The sequence below is a fragment of the Pocillopora verrucosa genome, chromosome 7, assembly GCF_036669915.1.
Source record: "Pocillopora verrucosa isolate sample1 chromosome 7, ASM3666991v2, whole genome shotgun sequence".
In the NCBI taxonomy this organism is placed as follows: domain Eukaryota; kingdom Metazoa; phylum Cnidaria; class Anthozoa; order Scleractinia; family Pocilloporidae; genus Pocillopora; species Pocillopora verrucosa.
This window is the reverse complement of record NC_089318.1, coordinates 19,525,060-19,548,309: the sequence shown is the minus strand read 5'-3', so window position 1 is coordinate 19,548,309 and position 23,250 is coordinate 19,525,060. Positions and strand designations below refer to the sequence as shown.

At 36.6% G+C, this 23,250-nt stretch overlaps 4 protein-coding genes across 4 annotated transcripts; 2 read left to right on the top strand and 2 right to left on the bottom strand.

The window, feature by feature from the left end:
* Positions 1-469: 469 nt before the first annotated feature.
* Positions 470-4,215, bottom strand: LOC131770109 (probable phytanoyl-CoA dioxygenase). The gene is made up of 5 exons (XM_059085818.2): positions 4,084-4,215; positions 2,608-2,906; positions 2,074-2,178; positions 1,307-1,534; positions 470-725 (listed from the first exon to the last, which is right to left on the bottom strand). Exons 2-5 carry the CDS (start codon positions 2,887-2,889, stop codon positions 504-506), a joined length of 837 nt encoding a protein of 278 aa, XP_058941801.2. The 5' UTR covers positions 2,890-2,906; positions 4,084-4,215; the 3' UTR covers positions 470-503.
* On the top strand, positions 4,168-6,374 carry LOC131770115 (uncharacterized). Its single transcript, XM_059085827.2, has 3 exons — positions 4,168-4,497; positions 4,928-5,215; positions 5,866-6,374. Exons 1-3 carry the CDS (start codon positions 4,299-4,301, stop codon positions 6,288-6,290), a joined length of 912 nt encoding a protein of 303 aa, XP_058941810.2. The 5' UTR covers positions 4,168-4,298; the 3' UTR covers positions 6,291-6,374.
* A 958-nt stretch (positions 6,375-7,332) lies between these two features.
* On the bottom strand, positions 7,333-12,702 carry LOC131770114 (serine/threonine-protein kinase VRK1-like). Its single transcript, XM_066169436.1, has 10 exons — positions 12,398-12,702; positions 11,938-11,993; positions 11,637-11,706; positions 11,241-11,437; positions 10,945-11,043; positions 10,134-10,266; positions 9,415-9,535; positions 9,247-9,302; positions 8,720-8,919; positions 7,333-8,045 (listed from the first exon to the last, which is right to left on the bottom strand). Exons 1-10 carry the CDS (start codon positions 12,591-12,593, stop codon positions 7,902-7,904), a joined length of 1,272 nt encoding a protein of 423 aa, XP_066025533.1. The 5' UTR covers positions 12,594-12,702; the 3' UTR covers positions 7,333-7,901.
* A 2,285-nt stretch (positions 12,703-14,987) lies between these two features.
* On the top strand, positions 14,988-22,682 carry LOC131775600 (breast cancer metastasis-suppressor 1-like protein-A). Its single transcript, XM_059091708.2, has 14 exons — positions 14,988-15,203; positions 15,312-15,399; positions 15,499-15,554; positions 16,452-16,523; positions 17,229-17,248; positions 17,795-17,854; positions 18,617-18,713; positions 18,875-18,973; positions 19,733-19,797; positions 19,953-19,986; positions 20,586-20,658; positions 20,828-20,881; positions 21,272-21,302; positions 21,918-22,682. Exons 1-14 carry the CDS (start codon positions 15,071-15,073, stop codon positions 22,002-22,004), a joined length of 969 nt encoding a protein of 322 aa, XP_058947691.2. The 5' UTR covers positions 14,988-15,070; the 3' UTR covers positions 22,005-22,682.
* The last annotated feature ends 568 nt before the right edge of the window (positions 22,683-23,250 follow it).

Sequence of the window (23,250 nt, the reverse complement as noted above, 5' to 3'; positions counted from 1 at the left end):
TACTCCCAAGTTTTTGTAGTAGCAAAGATATTGGCCTGTAGATTTGCCCATGTCTGGTTTTTTAATTTGCGAAAACCACGACTCCTCCTTTCTTCCGCTAAATGTGACACCTGGAAATTTATTACAAGGACTAGCAATTTGTTCCTCGTTTTAGTACTACCTGAAAGAACTTTGAAAAAATATGGCAAAATTTGCCTTTAAAAAGTATCCTGACAAAATGTTAATTTTATCATCAGCATCAATATCCATTGGAGGGCTTTTCGATTGAGTGTCTAAAACAAGGTAATCACAACGGTCGATCAGAGTAAGAGGAAATAACTTTAAGAACCAATGAGAACGCAGAGTGAAAACCACCAAGCTGCCTCAAGCGCGGGAAAAGGCGAGTGACCATGTCACTTCCGATTGGTTGGGAGAGCGGTGCGAGTTTTTTACCAATCACGGAGCGAAGTAAAACTAAACCAAAGCAATCTCGGATTACTATCGACATTCTATTAAAAATTGCTCTATACGGTCCAAGTAACAGTGAATGCACCCGACTTAATGAGGTTCTCTCCTATTTTCAAGTTTCTGATCTCGTTACTTGGTGGTAGATTTATCCAAGGTCGTTCTCCTTTAACAGCATCATCTCCCAGCCATCGTGTAGAGAAAGCTCGTCGAGGCGTCTCTAGATTATTGCCATGCGCACCGTGAACTGTTTTCATGTGGAAAACAATGCAGTCTCCCGGCTAAAGAAAAAAAAAATAGATGAAATATAGAGATCATCATCGGCTGCCTTTCTTAGCTTGATGGATATTTTATTTCAGCCGGGAGAAAAGCATTCACATTACAAAAGTGCTGTGACACTTAGAGGAATACACGGGAATGTAATAGGTTCGCCGAGAACTGAAGAAGTTTCCAGTTACGCGATAATGAAATCTGGGAGAACATTGGGTCAACTAAATCTAATTTAGAGGCCTCATACTAAAGATTCCCAATCTCCTTGGCACTATTATTTCAGTTTTTTTTTTCAAAAAACTCAAGCTATCTAGTCACTAACTTCGCAGTTAATTAAATGTGGTAAATGTTGTGGAGTTAAATGATGCTACAATGTTTGCTTACGTGGGCAAAATTCATGACGCAGGATTGGCGATTTCAGCATCTTTCTAGGGTCTAAAACATAAATGAGATCTGAACAATCAACTTCTAAGTGATTAATCCAGTGGATTTCGCTATCCACCCTTCGAAAAATCAGCGTTAGATTGACAACAGTAGGTTTTATTCGGACGGCGGGGGGAGGGTGAGGGGGGTTTTCTAAGGGCTAACCCACCTCCATATTCCAGGACAAGACTTGATATTGGTCGTTTCCATCAACATCTGGTGTCGAAAGAAATTCATCAGCTCTCTTTTCTTTTCCAGGCTTTGTTTCGTAGGACGTAAAAGGAGGGCCGTCAAAATGAACAGGTTTAAAGTAATATGGAAACTTGTGAGAACCTTTCACAAGACGAAGACAGGTGTGCTCGGAGACTGGGTCCACTGGGAGCCACACAGAACAAACCTGAGTAAGCAAATATCTTTTTATAAGAACAAAAAACGATAAAATCACGACCTCCAAGGCTATGCCAAATAATTTGATTGATTTTTTTTATAATGACCATCATTATTCTGAATCTTCAGCGGTATGAGAGCAGAGACTGTGACGTGTAAAAGTAACCCGGGATCATTTGGGATTGCATTGTTTTGATTGGTTAAGAAGATTCACGCCGACCTCTCGACCAATCAAATGCAAAACTAAACTTTGGTTTCTCATTGGTTCCTTTTGACATTTTGGTCTGATCGGCCGTTAAAATAATTTGGTTTTTGTTTGACGATGCTCAATCGAAATACTGTGCTCTATCAAGTTTTTATTCCTTACCTTGTAAAAATTGTTTCAGCGCATTTATACAAGTCAAACAGAACTTACATAATTATTCCTAAACCGTAGTCTCGTACCCAGACCTTTCAAGACCAAGCGGTTGTACATCTCATTTAAAGTTACAAGGTAAGATCTGGGTACGAGATCAGCTAAACCGACCATAAATCACAGGTTACACATGCCTGTTTTCCATCAATCTCATAATAAGCCTGATCCTGGTGCCATGGAGTTTGTTTGGTTGATCCGCTGTCTTTCACAATCACGTGATTGGAATACAGCGCAGATACCTAAGGAGATTAACAATTGACAATAAAGCTGAAAATGTGGTGACATCTCTTGCAAATGACTACTAAACGCCAGGCAGTTAAGAGTGGCATTTAAATTTACAGGAGCACGTGTTGAATAAGGATATTTTTTTGTACAATTACAGAGGTGAAATCTGGAGGGGGAGGAAAGCGCGATAGGATTTCTCTTCCCCATACCCCCATCTCCATTTTTTCTTCTCCCATGTTCCGCGCAAACACCTGCTACAAAGGATGGGCACCATGTGTTAAGAACGCTTTTAATTAAGTGTGGAGAAAAAAACCTGCTTTGGTTTTGCTTTGCTACTTTTTGCAAAGAGGTCTGGAAAAACCGCGCCGCGGAAGGATATGGTTAGCAGTTTCCAACGCTAAAACAAGTCGGTGTCATGCAAAGCAAACTGGCGACTCCCTTACCGGAGACTGAAGAAGTCGTCCTGTTATTTCGCCAACTGGGGAATGGCGAATGAACTCCTCGTATTCAGGAATATTTTTCCAGTTGCTGTAATCGTGAAAGAAGAGAGGCGTGTGGCCCTTACGTCTTGTCATATCGGATGGGTGGAGCCTATTGAATTCAATCCCTCTTCGCAAGAGATCAATCCATCTATGACTGAAAACAGCTCTTAAACAAAGAGCCCCATCCTCTTGAAAACGAAGGATTTCCTTCTCTGTGATCGTGTTTGGGGGCAATCTTTCCATTCAACTTTCGTGGTACACTTAAAAGAAAATATAAATACATTCTCGTGGATATCTCAGAACAAGTTATAACAAAACATGTTTGAGACAAAGGCTAGGTTCCCCGTAATTCACTAAGCATAAATGAGGTTCATTTGTCGACAACAACTGGTATCTGAGTGAGAGGACGACAGACCAAAATGCAACCTAAGACAATTTTGATTTGTACATTCGCAAAAACAACAATACCAACAAACATAGAAAAAAAAGGAATCAATAAGATCCTGCTCATCCCAAACTTGAATACAAACTCGACGTTTTAGGATCTGACTGGCAATCCCACCCACTCACCCCCCCCCCCCCCCCTCTCCTCCACTTATAACTGCGTTGTAACAGAAAGCTGATGCTACCGGAATTTAATTTACTCGTTGATTCGATAGTTGGTCGGGATGCCAAATGGAATCTTGTGAAAAGCAAGAAATGCACGAGGTACAACTTTGTCCCCAGGGTCCTCTCTCTTCCCTAAGGGAGGAAGAGAGAGGACCCTGGGAAAGAGCTTGGGATACCTTGGATTTAGATTTCGTTACAAGTTAGATTTTAAAGACAATTTTTACGGTGACAGTAATTCACGATTCAATCCCTTTCAAATTCTTGGCAAACTTTATCTTTAGATCGAAACCATGCTGGCCCCCCTCTGTTATCAACGGTAGACATAGTTTCCGGGTTTACGCTGATGTTCACTCGATATGATTGGAAATGTTCCAAATCACAGAAATATATAGAAATAAGGAGCTTAAAACTATGACGAGACGGTAAAAACGATGGTAAATAAGTTAAAAAGCAAAGAAATCAAAGATGAGAAAATTTGGTGTTAAAATGTAAAAGGGTATTCACAATAATAGCGCTGAGTGACTCAATGGTTTGAGTATTCTTGAGGACAATCCCCGGATTCGAGAGAACGCTTTCTCCTTATTCCATAAACATAAAATGCTATGACATCTGACAAAAAAGCCATTTTAAATTTACTTTTATCAATTTGACCAATCTCTTTTTTTAGAAAAGCAAAAATTTGTCAAGTTACAGTAAATTAAATACTTCAAAAGAAATTGCAAAGCGAAAGTGATCTACTTAAAGATGAATCAGACACTTGCGTTTGAAAAATAATCTTCGTATGTCAACATTCTCAGGTGAGAAAATCAAACGACTGATTCCACCAACCTTTAGATGTCTAGACAGCTCCACAAGCGCAAGGCATACCGCGAAAGAATCGAATAAAGTACCTTCGCTGCCAGTTACTGGCCTTGATCGCGTGACTTTGATTTCTCCTCACGCGTGATTACTTCCGCTTTTGGTGCATTCGTGCGTGAATACTGAGAAGTTGTGGTACACTTCTAAAAAGTGAGAATTAAACTTATATCTTCTGAACGGATGCCATGTCTCAGCCAGCACATCCAAGTTCCACCGGTGATAATAATCGTAAGCCAGTGAAATGTAGCTCTTCAGACTGTTGGTGCCTTCTCCAGAAATTAAGATCGGACTGTCCTTTGGTTCAGTGTATCACAAATTATGTGTCGATGGACATCATGGCAAATACTCTCCTTGCGATCGGAGCGTCCCCTGCCATGGTACACGGTGGGTTGAACATTTTAATGTTAACTAATGAAGGAAACTTAGAGAAGTTTATGACGTCAACGACAATTTTTTAGGAGCGGAGAGTCAGAGGCTATGTTGTGGAAGAAGAGCATTATATCTACAGACACAAAAACAAAATTTTCTCTCCCGACAATCTTTTTCAGGACTTGTGCAAGCGGAAAAAGTAAACAGGGAAGGAGGATTGAGGTCGCTTTTTACAACTCTGTTTCTCTGGACTTCAGAACAACTTCTGGATTCTAAATTTTAACTTTTTTATACGAGAATGACTCCGTAGATACGTACCTGGGCTCAGATCTTTGGAGACATCAACTGAAAACATAGAATGGCCGGATAAATAACAAATTACGCAATTATAAAAAAATGTGATAAATTTTCCGAACAGACTAACATAAAAACTTTCATTATTCAGCTGAAGAAGAAGTGGAAGAATTTGTCACCTTGGCCTCTGCACTGCTGATAAATATTGGAACTCTTTCTACACCTTGGATCAGGTCAATGCACAGGGCTGCAGCAAAAGCTCAGGAATTGGGGAAGCCATGGGTGTTAGACCCTGTGGGCGCAGGTGCCACCAGCTTACGGACAAACACTGCAACAGACTTGGTTGTTTCTTATAAGCCCACTGTGATACGAGGCAATCCCTCTGAGATAATGGCTATTGCCAAAAGTATTTGCAAAGGACTTGATCTTCAGCCGTCAGGTATGGTAATGATGTAAATTGCTTTTGATCACTGCAAATTGCAATTCTAGAATTTTCATCAATTTAGCTGTCAATCATCATGGAGCTAACCATTGTGCCACATCCCCCAACCCCACCCAGGAGACAGTGGTTTAATGATAAGTGTGATGGTTTCTGGATTATATGGTCATTGTGGTAGGACAGGTCATTGTGTGTTCTTGAACAGTCATAACAGGAAAATCTGACCAAAGGCTTGCTGCAAACTGTAATGAAGAAAGCACAACTTTCCAAATTGGTTCCAAAGTAGGCTTCAGCTGCTTTATGACTCAGTCTTGTATAAAGAATTCACCATTCACCAAAATTGGGGTCATGTTTACACCAACAGTCAAATTTTTTGTTAGCAGACATGAAAGTTGATATTGGGGTTAACCCTTCAACCTCCAAGAGTGATTAGCATCTAATATCTCCTTACAATATCACCCTGATTCAAACAGTAAGGTCATGAGAATAAAGGAAATGATCAACAAGTAAGAAAGCTCTTAATTGTTTGACAAGCACCATTGGAGTTGTATAGAGAACAGCCTGGAGAACTAAGATACTAATGTTAGGTGTTGAGGGTTCGTGGAAGAGGGGTTTAAAATTAGTGATAATGGTGATCACATCCTGTTTAGATGGAGCTCAAAAAGGAGTTGACAGTTCTCAGAGTTCCGACCATGCCCTTGGGCCTGCCAAGGCCTTGGCCAAGGAGTGCTGCTGTGTTGTTTTAGTGACAGGAGAACATGACTTTGTGACAGATGGCTCTAGTGTGATCACTGTATCAAATGGTCATCCAATCCTTACAAAGATAACTGCAGCTGGATGCACTTTGACAGCTGTGCTGGCAGCATTTGTTTCTCTGGGGGATCCCACAGATGTAACACATGTGATCAAAAGTTGTGCTTGTACACTGAGTATCTTTGGAATTGCAGCAGAGCTAGCTGTTGAAGATCCAATAGCTAAGGGGCCAAGTAGTGTCAGAATGCGTATGCTAGATACCTATGGCAGATTTAATGCACAAACCTTGTTGGAAAGGGCAAAAATTTCCTTTCCTTCCTAAATTTCCTAATTTCCTCTACACACCGCCAAGATCATATTTGTAAATTCTTGTTTATAGTGGCAGTGGAAGTCCTTGTAAATTAGTTACAGGAATTAAGTAAGGGAAAAGTGTCAAAAGAATTTGAACATCAGACTAATTAAAATTAGCCAAGAGCATTTTGACCACCAGTTCTGAGCCAGTTACCCATCAATTGTAATCTCTTCAAACAAATAAGTTCACAAATAGTTTAGTATGTCTATTGAGTTAACCTAGGATATTTGCAAATTTATTTTAAATTAATATTTAATAATATTTTACATACCATTTAGAATAAGAAAAATTGCTTATGTACCTTAAAATACTGACCCTGCTTACATAATAGGGATACTTAACAAAATGGACATATCTTAATCTGCTAGTATACCATGCATGACTTTATTACTTACCTCAATGCCTCACAAATGTAAACTTTATTTTAATTCTGGTACATGATATATGCTGAAATAACTTTTACATTACAAAATACAGTAGAGACTGGATAACTTGATCTGCCATCGGAAACAAAGAACGGTTGAAATCCCATCTTGTTCGAGTTGCTAAGAGGTTTGAGTTCACTGAGTTTGAATTGGTGAGGTTCTCCTATATCAGGATGACACAGTTTTCTCTTGGAACACGTCAGGCCAGTATTTCTACCTATCATTTGTTTTTGAGATGCTAGCCACTAAAAGTAGACAAAGTAGAAAAAAAAAATGGTTGAAATCGCATCTTATTTAAGTTACTGAGAGGTTTGAGTTCACTTAGTTTGAATTAGTGAGGTTCTCCTATATCAAGATGACAATGTGTTCTTTAGGAACACGTCAGGCCAGTATTTCTACCTATCATTTGTTTCTGAGATGCCAGCCACTAAAAGTACACAAAGCAGTTGTCAAATAGCAGTCTTAGATTGAAATAAATTTTACCTTCACCCAGTCTTGTATCAATGGCTGGCTACTAATTATCTGGAGAACACTTATGACAATATTTCATGAGATTTAAGTATTAAATAATCTTCATATCATGGAGCCTTAACCAATACATTATTCTACATGGCATCTTTCAAACATCAAGTTTTCTGTGTACAAACTTAAATACCCATTTGAATTGACCCAAATAATGGAGTTTAATTAATAATGGAGTTTAATTCATGTGTTGAATACTAAAGTCAAACTTGCGCTTAAATGAAGGAAGGGATCACTGAGCACAAAAGTAAATAAAATTCATTCAAGAGTTGAAAAATCAAATCAAAGTAACTTCAAAAGTGACCTCCTCATAAATGCCACTTGAACTCAATTCTAGGGTTGACCCAGAATTAGGTGATTTACTCTGCTTTTGTACATTTGAGTACATGAAAAGTTTGATGTTTTTCTGTCTGGCATATTCTACATCTTTTGCGACATCTAAATGGAATCAATTTGCCCCTACCATTCTGCCTTTGCTTTTCTAATTCTGTGATATGGTAGGCACAGACTTGTTGCCTTAAGTTTGTTATTTACTTGCAACAAGGCCATATGTCTTTGATAATAAAATAACCCTATTTATTCAGCATAGAAGACAACTAGCTTAGGGTGAAGAGGCTGTATCAACCATAACTGGTTATCTTTGTCTTGCTCTCCTAACTCTTGGTCTGGCAGGTTCAGCTTGTTGTTTGGCTGCAGCTCTTCCTCGAGTTGCTCTGACTGGGTTGGCTTTAGATTTCTTAGCTGGAGGTGACACACTTGTGTCCTCTGACTTGCGCTTCTGCAATTCATAAGAAAATAATATTTATATAGACAAGAATAGGACATTTAAAATATATTCTTTACTCACTGTAATCACTAAAAATATTTTAAAAAATTATGATAAAATCCTTAAAAAAAACTGAACACATTAAAAAGGCTAATAAAAATCTAAGAAAAACTAACAGATATATGCTCTGGTTACATTTACTTCTTGAACTTTAAAGAAGGAGAAGAAAAAAAAGTAATAATAGCAATGTGAAGATATATAGGACATATATTATATATAAGAAGTAATAATAATAAAAATGATAATAATAATAATACTAATAATAATAATAATAATAATAATAATAATAATAAAAACAAATGTGCTGAAACGCAAAAAAAGTGGTTTAAACCTATTTTGTTGATAGTTACATCCAGTATATTATTTTTAGTTTCCATTGATTGGACATATAATGGGACATGGAATGGAAGCACTGTAAGCATTGACATTGGTCCTTATTGCCAGATTTTTTTGACACCTGCTTGTGGGTGAAAAAGCCAAAACACAAAGATGGAAAATGACTGTTTCAGGGTAGAAAAAATAGCACAACTTGTTCACAAGGAATTTGTTGCGAATCCTTTGACACCCACAAGTGCCCAAGACAGAATTTCTCCTGATAATATAAATATTAATAATAACATGCAGACCTCTCCTGCTGAGCTATAACCATTGGGAAGATCAGCAGTGGCTGAGCTGGCTTTTGAGGTGGTGAACTTCACATTCTTTCCATCATCTGTACATCCCCTCTTTTTAAGGCCCTCTCTGAACAGTTTACGAATGAATTCGTAGTCTGGTTGATCTTCATATTCCAATGTGTTGATGTATTCCAAGTACTTTTGTATCTCAACTACAATGAAAGATGTGTGCATATAATCAGTTAACCATTCTCTCTTCAAAGAAGGAAGGGGAAGACTTGTACAACCACCACAATATGCTGCCCAAGAAAAAAGGACCAAACTTTGAACACACAAATTGCAAAAAAGGAACATCAACACTGAAATAAGCCTGTATACTCCTAGTGAGGAAGACCATAGAAGATCAAATTCAAGCATATGAAAATAACCTATGCCCATAAAAAGAAGGACTCAAAATAAGGGAGGGGGGTATGCTTGGATTGTTTTAAGCTCCACATGACTCATTGAGCCTCAATTAAACTGTTGGTAATAAACATTACCTTGATGATCTCCACAAAAACAGTCCCTCATTAATTTTGGAATGTTCTTCATATACCTAGTAAAAACAAAGAGTAACCCTTACAACAATTATATTTTAACTGTCATTCCATAAAAATATGTGATATAAGCTGACATCATAACCTACTGGGAGAAGAGACTGCACAAACCTATTCTTTTCATTCCTCACATATTCCTTATCCTGAAGATTCTTTTCCCAGGGAAGTCTGTCACACAACCACTGTAGCATCACAAAACCCAGAATCTCCAAATCACTACGCCGCGAGGTGACTACAAATACCAAAGTATGATAAGTAAAATTAACAAGTTAGTTGCAGAAGATCCTCAAATAAGAGGAATTATTAGGATTACAAATCATACCCCTGGCCAGAAGGGATAGAAGCATTTAATGTGTTGGGAACAAAGTTTGTAGTCCTTGAATAACATTATTTCCTGAACATGCATCCTAGAGGAGCAAGTCTATTGAAAACTAGATTGCTCCAGGAGGAAAATGACCGGAGGGGTTTAGGTTTTGGTTTTGTTTCTTTGTTTGTTACTTAGTAAAGATGTAATGTGTTGCTAAATGTAGTATATAGATTTAGATCATTCTCCAGATTTTTAAAACCCAGTCCTAACTTTTGACCCACTCCACTGGTGTAATGTTTGTTGTACAAACAAGTCCATCATGCAGGCAGATTATCCACAGAGCCATCTTTATTGCTTGCTCACCCACAAAGCCTCAAGGTTGTACTTGCACAGGCAACCCAGTTACAATAACTACAACAGGTGAATTAAAAATATCTATATATATATATATATATATATATATATATATATATATATATATATATATATCTACTAAAAGTTTGGCAGCTGGTGATCAGCTTACCTACACCATTATGTGCATCTCTGCTGGTAAACTCTATTGTGCCATCATGTTTTCTTTTAGGGTCTTCTTTATATTCTTTGTGATTCCCATCAGGACTAAACCGATATACAAGCCCATAATCCAGTAAATAGACCTGTGGGGGGGAAAAAATCTGATCCAAGAGCCTTCTACAAAAGTGATCCTCTGGGTTTTGTTACTGATATTCTGAATTATGATCCACGAAATAATTTTGCTTGCACGCAGTTGGTCTTAATGCAGCATGTGAATGAATATCTCCCTGCTAAAACCGGGTGATATCCATGATTGTGATCGATCAAATATTTTGGCTTGGTCTAGATGCAGCATGTGACCAAATATCCCCAGCTTAAATTGGCTTATATCCAAGAATATTACCCAAGTGATATTCCCCAATTTTCAAACCCTATACCACTATGATGAGTCTTTGTTTCACATTTATTTAGTATTGTTTATACATATCTTTGGTATTTAACCACATTGACCAAAAATTCAATGCTAGGGACTCTGGACTCATGTTGTTGCAAGTGATGTTGCATTAAGGTTCTCGGGCAGAGCACTTAATTCTCATTGTGCCATTGTGACCATAAGCTGTCTCATGTGCGAAGGGCAGCAGTGCTTCTGATCATTTCCTGATGTTTGATAAGCTCAAATAGCTATGTGAGCCAGTCTCATATGCAAATATAACCTATAAATAATCTTTTGTCAAAACAAACAGTTCAATTCATTTCCCCAAAGTTCTTATCAGGCATCAGTTTGTGTAAGTGAATGACTTAAGTGTACAGACATCACTTACTTGACCAGATTTTGACTTTGAGAATCCCATCATGAGATTTGAGCCTTTAATGTCTCCATGGGTATATTCATGACAGTGAATATACTCCAGAGCATCGATCTTGCAACAGAATTAAAAAAAAAAAAAGAAAAAACAATTTTAAAGAAACTCTGTTATAAAGCACTAGAGTGAATTTAATACAAGCATGGATCATCATTGACCTACGATATAAAAAAAGAATTAGAAATCACATATTAAGAGGCAGACATAATACGACTAAAAACAAAGCAGACTCTCAAGTAAATGGAGGAACTTACAACTCTCAGACCAAGCATCAACACTGTTGTCACATCAAACCTCCGCTTACTGTTTAGGAAAAGCTCATCAACATCTTTCCCAAACCTCTCCAGAACTAGAAATCGCAGCTTACTGGACTCATGTTCATGTAACCCAGAACCCAAAAACATTGGAACTCCAAGATGTTTTAGACGATGCGACTGACACCAGCTTTTAACTAATAAGAGAAAAAATTTTCCCAGTCATAACATGTACCCTGATGAGATTCTAACAAGACATTACCCTTTTATCCTCAGAGTGCCCAGTATTAAATTTCTTGTTTAAGTATTATCCTGAATCAAACACAAAGGTCGTGAGAATAAGGCCCTTAATCAATTAGAGACAGTTGTTTTTAAATTCAAAATTCAGAGACATACTTAGTTCTGGCTTAGCAACACGTTGATAGAATGCAAGTTCTGTAAATAAAGGGCCATTGGTATGTGGCTCCTGTAAGAAAGGAAAGGATATTACAATCAAATGGCCTAAGGAAGTAAGAAATCTAAAGTCTCTAATCTAAATTCATGTTCCAAATGTAAACTTGATCTGCCCATTTGATCTTTCTCATTTGGCATTTAAGTTCTGGACTCTTATGCACTCAAGAGTAAAGGTATAACAATATTGTAATTGACCAATGGTGCTATCAGCATTAGAACATTCAGATATTAATAACATTCTTACCACTTTAACAACATGTTCAGCAGTTTCAGTAACAGGTGATCCACTATCTGGAGAAGCTGTTAAAAATAATCAAACATGATTTTATACCATTTGATTAAAAGTAATATACCCAATACTCTACCCAATGCTGTGAGGGAAAGATTTCAATTCAAGCAAACTTTTGAATTTGTGAGTCCATACAGTCAAATATGGCCCCCTACATCGACCAATGATAGTGAACATACTGATTGAAAGGTTCTAACAATAAAAGTTTTCTTTTTGGAAGGGCTGAGGAAGGGAGACTCATAACTCATTCTGCAATTAAACACTCTCTTCCCAAATTATCATCAATAACAACATTGCAATGTGTTGAGATAATGCGGCAAAATCGCAAAAAAATCAGACACAAAACCAAAAAAAGCAAAGTTTCAAATGCGCCATAAATCACCAACAAGTAGTTCACATGTCAGATATATTTTACCTAAGTAAATGGCACCAAAACCACCCCATCCTACCAACTCTCCCAAACGCCACTTTTTCTTGGTGAGGTCTGTCAAGACGGTTCCTGGTGGCAATTTAACCATTCCTCGGGGCTTGTGAGGCTTTTTCTTCACCGGTACAGGCCCCTTAGCAGCAGGTGCCTTCCTTTTCCCAAGCTTAGGCTTTGAAGAGCTCATTTTACGCCAGTTATCGCTATGAGTGTGTCGATAGTCTTCCGTTCTTCCTAGACATCGGTTGGAAGGTGTCGTTGGAGTGGTCCCTAAGCCCCTTTCGATTTCCCGCCATTCGCTTTATCCATATATGACTAGGTTTACCAAAGTTGGAAAGCTTATACGATGTACATTGGAACAGGTCCACGAGCACACTTAAACAAGGAGCCAAGTCATAAGTGTCTTTGACTGTCTCTGCAGAAATTTTCGACTCCTTCTTTGCGAAATTAAGGTAATATCTCATTCGATTCATTTCATATCGCATTAGCTCCGCATTCTAGGGAGTTAAAATGCCTCCTAAGTCCACGATGGCGACGATCGATTTCAGCAAACGTTGACTCGGCACTTCCTCCGCCCTCTATACTTTGTTTGGGAAATTGCACATTTAATCGCCTCAATTTACCCAAAAATCGTTTAGAACTGTAGAGTCCTCATCTATTTGATCGATTTTCGACATTTTTTTATCACTATAATCGATCTATTAGCCATGAGGATGGATCGACGGTTGCCAGAATTTACAAGAATGGTAGCAGAGCCAGATATCGCAAATTATTTAGATATGTGAGACCAAAACTATTCCGCTCATTGCTTAATGGCACATTTAAGTCCTTACCGTGCAAATCAGATACATCGATCGGCTATCAATCGAGATATTGATCGAGACTTTTTCACGTGACACACGTGCATACAAGCTTTTCGAGGTAGACCAGTTAATCCTTCGGGAACTACTCGATATTGTTAAATAATGCAGGTGGTAGTTCAAATGAATGTTTCTCTTCTGGACTGGTGTTGTAAACACGCAAAGATCTAGTTGCACGCCTTTAATCAGAAAGAGCGGTCTTTCACTTTCTATTTTAACCACAACATCTTTCTTTTTAGCATGAGTTCTACTTCACAAAAACACAGAAACTTTGTGGCGGAGCCTATGGGTGAAAAGCTTGTGACTGAGCTTGCAGGAATTGGTCCAGTCCTGGGGGAAAGATTGACCGAGAAGGGTTTTGACAAGGCCTATGTTGTGTTGGGCCAATTCCTTCTTCTGAAGAAAGATCAAGAAATGTTTATGGAATGGATTAAAGACACATGTGCAGCTAACAAGAAGCAGGGATCAGATTGTCACAATTGTTTAAAAGAATGGTGTGATGCTTTCCTGTAAGAACTTCCTGATAATATACAACATAACCTTTATAGTCAAAATTGTGTTTTAAAGGTAAATAGTCGTTTCATTTTCTAGGGTTATCACTTCTTAGTAGCAATTTCATTCACCTTATCAAATTAATTAAGCAGATAACTGAAAAACAACAAAAATTAGTTTTGTTATTTATGAAATGATGTTCTGTTTAATGATGTAATTTAGCAATGTATTTTCAAGTCATTAAAGAATGAAACAATCATGTAACTTTTACATCACAAATATATTGTTCTCCTTGACTCTGAACATAACATTAAAAAAATTTCCTGAACATTGTTAATCACCTCTAAAAATAATTTCCACTTTATACATAATTCAATTCCCACTCCCTTCTCTATTATTGGTCTTCATCCCTTACTCTCCATTCCCTTCCATTTCTCCTTCTCCTTTCTCTCTCTCCATTCGTTTGCATTGTAGACTTGGTCTTTTTGGATGATCACCCTCTCACTTCTACATACTTGATGATTAAGTGGGTAGAGCATTATACAGTGGACTGTCTAGCATGCATTTGTCTCTGACATGATCTCAGTAAGATTATAGTCTGTGGTCCTGACTGGGATTGAAGTCAGCCTTCATTTTTACATCCTTAGATGGAACAGATATAAGCAAAATTTAATGGTAGATCTTTCAATGCAAAGATAAGTAACAAGAAAATGAAACATTTTTGACATCTTCAGAATGTTATTGTCAAGTGAAAAGCTTAGCTCAGCTCATGCGTAATAGATAGATATTAAACACAAAGGGGTGTCAGAAATAAAGAGGGTAAGTTTCTAAAGAAACTGGTGCTGCATCTGTGGAAGAGTCATAACAAGGTAATTTGGTATTATCAACTGAGTTGATAAATTGTAAATTGGCCATTGAAAAGAGTTTTAAAGCTCATGTGTCAAGCATTGGCCCTTCATCAGAGTGAGCATGCCATAAATAGGTTGGCCCTGCCCCTTGGTTTCAGCTCAAATAATAATTATACTGTGGTGATATTTCACAACGGCAACGGCGAATCGTTACGAATTTCAAATTTACCGCCACTGTCAAATATTGACATGTGGCGACCATACCGCTGACGAGTATGACCCTGGGGTCGAGATCGTTTACACATGGAATACAACGTTGTAACCGCTGAGTTAGAAAATGCGGGCTCTAGCCTAGCGCATGACAAATTAGGAGTAGGGACTACAGTTCTACTGGACGTTTTGGTAGTTCCTTCGTTTCTTGACAGTGTGAACCCTTCAACTTGAATTTGTGGTATCTATTAAATATGCCGTCTGTAGATGGTGAAGAAAATGGCGAGGAGGAGGTGGAAAGGAGCCCTAATGAAGACGAGAACATGAGTGAAGACGAAGAGGAAGAGAGCAGCCTGAGTTCCGACGAATCGTCTTCCGAGTCCAGCAGTTAGTGCAGACTTATTGACTTTTTCTTCCGCGCGATTTTGCTCTTTAGTGTAAATTGTTTTGCCAGTATGTTAGCTTATTCTTATCTAAATTTCTTTTTGATTTTAGTCGACGAAACAGAAAACGAGAGAAGAAGAAATGAATGTCTTAATGACATGGCAGACCTGGAAAGACAATTTAGCGACCTGAAAGAACAGTAAGTTTGAATTTACTACTAGTATTAATTTGTTAAAATAAGCTGTTTCTATGACGATTTTGATGAGCAGGTAGTAGCAAAGTGATGCTCCTTTTTCAGGTTGTATCGAGAGCGCATCAGCCAAGTTGAGAAGAAGTTGGATGAAGTACAATCTGGTAAGTTTTCTGGGGTAGGGTGGAGAATGATCTCTTTTCTTTCCCTCTTTCTCCCGCTTTAAAATAAAATTTTCCTTTTCATTCAAAAGTTAAGCTAGTGTATCCTAAGTGTCTGGAGAGTTGTGTTTAGATGTTCCTTTTTTGACCCTTTAACTTCCCAAATCTGATTGTCAATTCTCTCCTCTTGCTGCTACACACCTCCTTGTAAATTTGTTTCAAAAACTTGGTGTAAGATCAAGATAAAAAGTTCTTTCTGATAAGTTTGAGTATTCTCATAAACTGCTTGCTAGAAAATGTATGGATATCATTGGGAGAAATTCCATGTTAGTCACTTCTGGGAGTTAAGGGGTTAAGGATTATCCATCTGTTTCCTTTGTCAATCCTTCATCCTGGTTGTTCAAGTTTCTTCAATACCTTCCACCTCCTTTTGATAAAGCTACAGGCATTGTTACCCTCCTCTTTCCCCACAATTTGAGTCTCTGTAACAACAGCCCCTGTGCACAAGGAAGTCACTTGAAAAAAAGGGTAGCAAGGGAGGTCACATATACTTTGAACAGTATTTCACGCATTACAAATCTAAAAGGAAAAATTACAAATCTCACCTTAACTTGCCTTTCTGTAAATTTTTTGTGTTATGGATTAACTTTGGGCATAATCACACATCACTTTTAAACCCTATTCCACCTTCTTGACAAAATTACAGTCAACTTAGTGATAAATGTTTTTATCTTTCTCTTACTCCAACAGTTATCATCATCTGTATGAAACATGATTTATATCCTATTTTTTCCATCTTATATGATTACATAATTGTGACTTGTATTAAATTGGTGTTAATCACCTTGATGGAAATTGCAGAACAATAAAGTGTATCACTGTGTGATTTTCTCGTAACAGAATGTGCCATGGAGTACACAGGCCCTGTTGGTGAATTGAAGGAGATGTGTGAGATAAGAATTGAAGTTGCAGGTATGCATTAGTGATAAAATATTATTTTTAAGTTTGTTATTGCAGCTAGTGCCAGAATAATAAGAATGTCAGACTTCATGTACTTCAGAACTTGGTATTAGCTCCCTGTTGTTCTTACATTTACCACTACAAATGGCCACTTGGGTCCAGTCATTCAAAAGGCTGATAATGCAATCAAACAGATAAACTGCTATCCAAGAGGACAAGTGATAACAAAATGTACTGCACTATCCAGCAGAAAGCCGGTTATCTAGTGAATAGGGTTATCCACCCTTGAAAAAAAGATTTTTTTGTAAATCTAAAAACAGTACTGACTTGGGAACAAGAGAGATGTTAAATTTTCAAATCATCTATCCAATGAGAAAGTTTCTTATATGCATGTAACAAAATGTCTTTAAAATCAACATTTCTGGGAAAAATGTGAAGAGAGTGAAAGTATAAAATTACAAATGATAACCAAAGTAGGTCGCAAGTAAAGTTAGATATAAAACTCAACACTTGTTTTTTGCTTCCCTGGTATATTTACTTACAAGTTGTACCCAGGTGCTGCTGTTCAGCCAGTACTCCTTGTTGATTTGCAATTTTGTTTATCTCATTTTGTTATTTTTTCCAGGGATGTATGGGAAAGTGTAGTCATTACATGCAAACAAAAGTATTGTTAAAGCAATTTGCTACAAAACTAATCTGTGATTAATTGATTTTCAGGAATTTTACGAAACTGTAGGGTAAGTATCCTCAGTGACATAAATGGTGAAATGATTTAGTGGTTGCAACAGCTGTGTGTCAAGTTGTGATGGCTTGTCTTTGTGCAGTATATCAAACTAACCATTATCATGGTAATATCGTGAAAATTGATTATTGATATTTACATGTATTGAACACTGATTGGGAAAATAAATGGAACTTCTAAAAGAAACAACTTGACTGATCAGGAAAATGTGAATAAATGTATTGATTGATGAATTAAGTAAACAAGGAAATTATGTTTGTGTTTCTTCCTTATAACTGTTGTTCTTTTAAATGACTGTAAATATATGAAAATCATATATATGAACTGCAGATTAATAAATGAATATGAAAGCGATCTTCACAGTTGCGAACAGTACTGTGCAGCAGTAAAAGTAAGGCCTGTAGTGGATTTCAACCCATGATCTTTGTGATACCAGTACAGTATTCTACTAACTGAGCTAACAAACCAACTGGGAGCTGGTCATTTTGTTGGTGGTTATAAACCAGGGAAGTGATGAATAAATGACTGTTGTTCTTTTTAGTTAGGGAACGTAAGAAACAAATATGATGCTGATGAACAGGCTGCCAAACAACATTATGAGGTAAGTGACATGAACCCTCACATTCCAAGGGGTAACCTAAAGAAAAACTCTTCCAACAATATTGTTAACCCTTTAACTTCCAATATCTCATTAGTTATTCTCTTTACTGTCTGCCATACAGTTCTTGTGTTATTAGTTTGGAGAATTTGGTATTGAATCAACTCATAATCCCCTAACTGATATTTTTCTTTATTCTTATCACTTGCCTGATTGATATTGTAATGATATTGTAAGAAGAAATTCTGTCTTGGTCACTCATATTTAAAGGGTTCAATTTCCAAGAATATGTTAAAGAATGGAAAAATATCAATCAGTAAATATGAAATCTTTGAACTAGAATCACAAAATTGTAAATTGATTGAACAGATCTTGAGAAGGGATAAAGAGTGTATTTAATGAGATCATCTATTATCCAGTCGTGATTTGGTTAAAAAAAATTTGGCACCTTAAAAACCGTTGAAGCCAATCATCAAACTACTTAAACAATGATGCAAATCGTTTAACCTTACTGCCTGACCAAAGTGTAGCAGTCAAAAGGTTGTGATGTACAAGTGGAAGTCATTTATGTTTGTGCATACTAATCTATAACAGTTGGCTGCAAATTAGTTGGCTATTTTCAAAGCTCAGTAGAGGTTGCAAACATGCCTTTGACCTCTCAGCCTTGCCTGTACTTTATTACATACAGTGCCTTGATATTTTTCAAATGATGTTTTTTTTGTTCAATTGACTATTATCAAAATATTTAATATCTTTCCTTTACAGAGTGAAAAGTTGGCCTTGATGGAAAGCATGAAGCAAGAGTTGGAAGAAAAAATTAGAAAATTAGAAGAAGATAAACAAAATATGGATATCTCAGCTGGTAAAATCTTTGGAACCATGCTCATTATTTTGGCTGCTTATTGTTTCTCCTTCATTATTATATAAATCAAAATTCTCACTCCTAAAAACTTTTTAGTTGAGTTAACTTTAGTTAATGACAGTCATGAGTACTTTTGAATTGTGTTATTTACTTCATTTCAGATATCTGGCTTGAATCACAGTCTCTTAAAAAGAGGCACAGAAAGTCATCTGATGGATCCATGCTCTCTGACAAAAGACGGAAGCCTGTCACTGTTACAGATATCCTTTTAGAACTTTACACTTAATATGTTTCTTAAACTGTGATCCATACAGATAAATTAAGTTTAACACCTTCTCCTGCTAAATCGACTTAACCCTTAAACTCCCAAGATCTGATTGTTAATTCTCCCTTCTATCTGCAACACTTTTCCTTGAAACTTAGTGAGGAGAATTTGTGTCATATTATCATGATGACAACTTCATATTTTGAGAATTCTCATCACCTGTTTACTGGATAATGTATGTGTATTGTACGGAGAAGCTACATGTCAATCACTCCAAAGGAGTCAGAGGGTTAACCTTTCAGCGACCTTCATTACTGGCAACCTAGCCATACACATCCATACTTCCCCTTGGCACACATCAAACTCAACACAGAGGATTCAATGGAAATCATAAACAGTAAAGATAATTAAGAAGAAAGAGAAAGTATCTTAAGAGATAGAAATAATCAGAAACCAATTAAAACTTCTGTGAGCAAAGCCAGTTCAAATTCAGATATAATATACATTTATGAGGAAGTGCAAAGGTACTATCAGAACTTAAACCTGACAAAAAACTTAGGCTGCATTCAATGGTATGGGAAGGACATAGATATTAGCATGGTAATAATATCATGTTAGAAAATATCAGTTCTACCCTTAAGCTCCTACCCTTCGCTCCTGGTTATTAACTAAGCTATATTACATTCAGTTATAAAAGGATAATTGAGGATTTAAGTTGAAGGTATTCTCTTTGTCTTTTCTTGACCTTACCTAAGTCCCTATATTGTGTATATGTTAAGAGAAATGGATATTCTTGAAGACTGGGCAGCCATCAGGAAGGTAAATCTTGAAGTTTTTAATCAGAAATTTTTTTTTTTTTATATGAGAGCTGTATTTATTTTTTTGTTTTTCAATTACAACTGCCAGTCTGTTTTCCATTAAAAAATTATGTGCTATAACATAATTTTTTTTTTGTTTTGGTTTTTTTTTTAAAGGCAAAAGGGGCATTGGCAAGGAGAAGACAAGAAAGTAGGACATTATTTGATTTACCTTCATTTCCAAAATAATTTTGCAATTGTTGGCCATTGATACAAACAAATTGATCATTTGTTTGGAATGGCTAATATACCTGTAGATTTAACAACATTTCTTTGTACCTGACTGTGGCAAATTTTTGTTAGAACACCTGCCAACAAAACACAGTTTAAGAGGCTTGTTGGTCTTACTTAAACTCTGTTATCCTTGGTATAAAACACTCAACAACACAGCTTCCTTCATCAGTACTAGGATGTACAAATTATGCATTACTACTTAATGATGAATATCTTTACGCTGGATGGTAGAGTAGAATTTTGATTTCCATCAGAGAATAGTCCATTAAATTTGAATACTTATCAATTTTAAGCATTTTGGAATGAAGACCTAAGCCTTGTTCATTCTACTTTGAGCTTGATTTTTGATCTGCCAAAAATGTTAGGTGCCCACCTCTTCCCTGTTTTTTCTTTTTATTGAACTTGGGTTTGATGAAGTCCTTCTAGGAGTTATTAGAAGAGAAAACCTTCAAGTCTGAGTAAGGTTATTAACATTTAGGAAATTTGAATTATTTAACTTGGTTATTTTGTGTATAGGTGGTTGTCAATCTGAGAAAAGTCCATTCAGTGCAAGATATGAAGATGGAAAGCTTTACTATGAAGGAGAATGGTATGTGGTTCTGTGACTGACATATATTTGTTAGTTTGTGACAGCTGTGCACACATGACAATGACTATTAAGACTGAATTACACACCTCGAACGATGTTTGTGGATAGTTGTGCAAAAGCTCTAATAATTATAATCTCATCTTTACATTCTTTTTCATTCTTTTTCAAGGTTCCACAAAGGTGATCATGTAGTGATAGAGAGCAGAAATGATACACATTCCAGGTATGTCTACAGCTCATATTCCTGATGTTACATGTTATCGTGAATTTACTTTCAAATTTGTTCTTTTGTTTTTTGTCAGGATTTCAGTATAACTATCTTAAGCCATACCCTTCAATTTCACTTATTCACCAATCTGTAGTTGTATATTTGTTAGTCCCCAGTCTAGTTCAATTTCTTTTTCAAGTGTGCATTGCAAGGCACTGATTTTACTCCAGAATATTTTGTAGCAGTTGTCAGACATAATCGTTATGTCAAAGAAGTGCCTTGGTTTATACAATTTAACCATGTTGCAGCCATAGCACTAGGCAAACGCACTTTCTTATACTCAGCTTTTTATGGCTTCAATAAATTTGTTCTGGTGATGAAATATTTTTTGTTTTTTTACTTTAGTGCTGTAGTTACAGGAATCAACACTGGAGAGGTGATTAAATAGGTTTTCCTAGTTTCTACTCTTTTGTGAGGTGTTTCTAGCCAGTCTTCTTCACAAACAGAACTAAAAATTTCTTTTCATGTTAACCCTTAAATCAGAACTCCCAAGAGAGATCTGCATCTAATTTCTCATTACAATATCACCATCTCATCACAAGTAAAGGTTCTGGGAATCAAAGAATTGATCAGTAAAGAAAAATAGCCTAAATTCTCTCAATGGCTATTGTATGGAAATGCATGGGCACCATTGACAAGAATTTATAGAATTTAACATTTAAACAAAGATAAGTTGTTGTTTAGCAAAACTGCTTTCTAACTTATCTTGAATTTGACTGAATCTCTTGCCTCAACATGTATATTTTGAGTTTGTCAAAAGGGCCAAAACCTACCTGGGGAAGGACATTGAATGAAAATTATTAATGAAAATAATCTCTTATAGTAAATACATAATTAAGGCCCACTGGTTGCATAAAACTACAGTTTGGGTTTGACCTTCTGTAAATAACTGGCCTTATATGTTTACAATGGGGTTTAAAGGGTTGATATTTATCTTTTCCTTATGGGACATTTTCTTGACCAGGAATAATTGTTTATTTGTGATTTTCAGGTGTGGGTGAGAAAAGGAGATGGATCAAAAACAAAGTTGTACATAGGACAATTACAGAAAGGAAAATACAGGATAAAAAAGTCATGAAAAATAATTGATTAAGTGCTACATTTTGATTTACGTTGTATAGAATCTGTTAGATTTCAGTCTATTTTGAGACAGATTGTATCAGGACTCCATGATACTTGTTATGTGTAATATAGTTGGTGCAAATCATATGACACTTCGACATCATGGCATGTTGCTGTGACAACAGTGATGTCTTGAGGATGGTAATTTTCAAATCTATCAAACTGTCATGAGAAATTCAGCATGTTAACTTGCTCATGCACAACTGGAAGCAATGAAAGTTGACCAATGTATCCTGACCCATGGGAGGAGAAAGCACAAAACCTAAGGCCCAAAAAGGGCCACAGAGAGTGAGAAGAGAAAACCAATGTATAAGAATTAAGATAAACAGGATGAAAGATATCAAGGTCAGGAAGGGTTGGCCAGAGAGGGAAGTCTTTTAGTAATGAGCAATAAGTGAATCACATGGAAAACTGTTAGCCACACAATGTAAATAAGCTCCCATACCCAAACATTCAGACTCTTAGATGTGTGTGAGAAACAAGATTTCTGTGTTGGTTGTTCCTTGGCCAGAGAAAAACATTTAAATTTGTTTCCAGATATACTATTATCATTATGCAGTAGTTCTTTTTCTAATGGAATGTTACAGTTTAGTCTGGCTGATAATAGAAAGAAAACTGGCTCATGTGCAGTGTATGTTTATGTTAACTCTCTGACTCCCTGACATATTATAGAGGACAACCTTAAATCCCTCTAATGACATAGTTGAAAGGAAAATCTGAATTATACCACGTAGTGAAATTAAGGAGGTATTTGCGGGATTTTTCACGTTTGAAAATACAGCACTTTCCTGCGCATTGTTTGCTATTTATGAACAACAATAAAGATAAGTCATATAGTTTCTGGGAAAGTACGGCACTCACTCTATCAAAATTCAGTGTCATGATCCTTTGAATCGTTTTTCCTTGAAGACCAAAAGTCAGTTTAAAATATCAATTTTACATTTGCTTGCAGGACCTTTCGGAATCGTCGCGGGTCAAATTCGTTTTTCTCAGTTTTCTCAGAATTAAAGCGCTCCGGAAGAAAAAAAATACATTAAATTTCTTCTATTCTTAGTAGCTTTTTATAGTCAGAAAATAAGCGAAAATCATTTTTCAACTCTTGCCACTCAATGGTCAATATTTCCTGACCGTCGCTCTTAAAACTAACCCCTTTACACATTCTATGTCACCTAGTTTTCAACTAAAAGAATGACATCAAGCAT

Excerpts from the sequence above, each read along its gene's own strand:
- LOC131770109 (XM_059085818.2), bottom strand. The coding sequence starts at position 2,889 with ATGGAAAGATTGCCCCCAAACACGATCACAGAGAAGGAAATCCTTCGT. Across the intron at positions 2,179-2,607 it reads GACGACTTCTTCAGTCTCCG|GTATCTGCGCTGTATTCCAA; the intron begins GTAAGGGAGTCG and ends TAATCTCCTTAG. Across the intron at positions 1,535-2,073 it reads ATGAGATTGATGGAAAACAG|GTTTGTTCTGTGTGGCTCCC; the intron begins GCATGTGTAACC and ends TTGCTTACTCAG.
- LOC131770115 (XM_059085827.2), top strand. The coding sequence starts at position 4,299 with ATGTCTCAGCCAGCACATCCAAGTTCCACCGGTGATAATAATCGTAAG. Across the intron at positions 4,498-4,927 it reads GTCCCCTGCCATGGTACACG|CTGAAGAAGAAGTGGAAGAA; the intron begins GTGGGTTGAACA and ends TTCATTATTCAG. Across the intron at positions 5,216-5,865 it reads ACTTGATCTTCAGCCGTCAG|ATGGAGCTCAAAAAGGAGTT; the intron begins GTATGGTAATGA and ends CATCCTGTTTAG.
- LOC131770114 (XM_066169436.1), bottom strand. The coding sequence starts at position 12,593 with ATGAGCTCTTCAAAGCCTAAGCTTGGGAAAAGGAAGGCACCTGCTGCT. Across the intron at positions 11,994-12,397 it reads TTTTGGTGCCATTTACTTAG|CTTCTCCAGATAGTGGATCA; the intron begins GTAAAATATATC and ends TATTTTTAACAG. Across the intron at positions 11,438-11,636 it reads TGTTGCTAAGCCAGAACTAA|TTAAAAGCTGGTGTCAGTCG; the intron begins GTATGTCTCTGA and ends TTCTCTTATTAG.
- LOC131775600 (XM_059091708.2), top strand. The coding sequence starts at position 15,071 with ATGCCGTCTGTAGATGGTGAAGAAAATGGCGAGGAGGAGGTGGAAAGG. Across the intron at positions 15,204-15,311 it reads ATCGTCTTCCGAGTCCAGCA|TCGACGAAACAGAAAACGAG; the intron begins GTTAGTGCAGAC and ends TTTTGATTTTAG. Across the intron at positions 19,987-20,585 it reads GGCAAGGAGAAGACAAGAAA|GTGGTTGTCAATCTGAGAAA; the intron begins GTAGGACATTAT and ends TTTTGTGTATAG.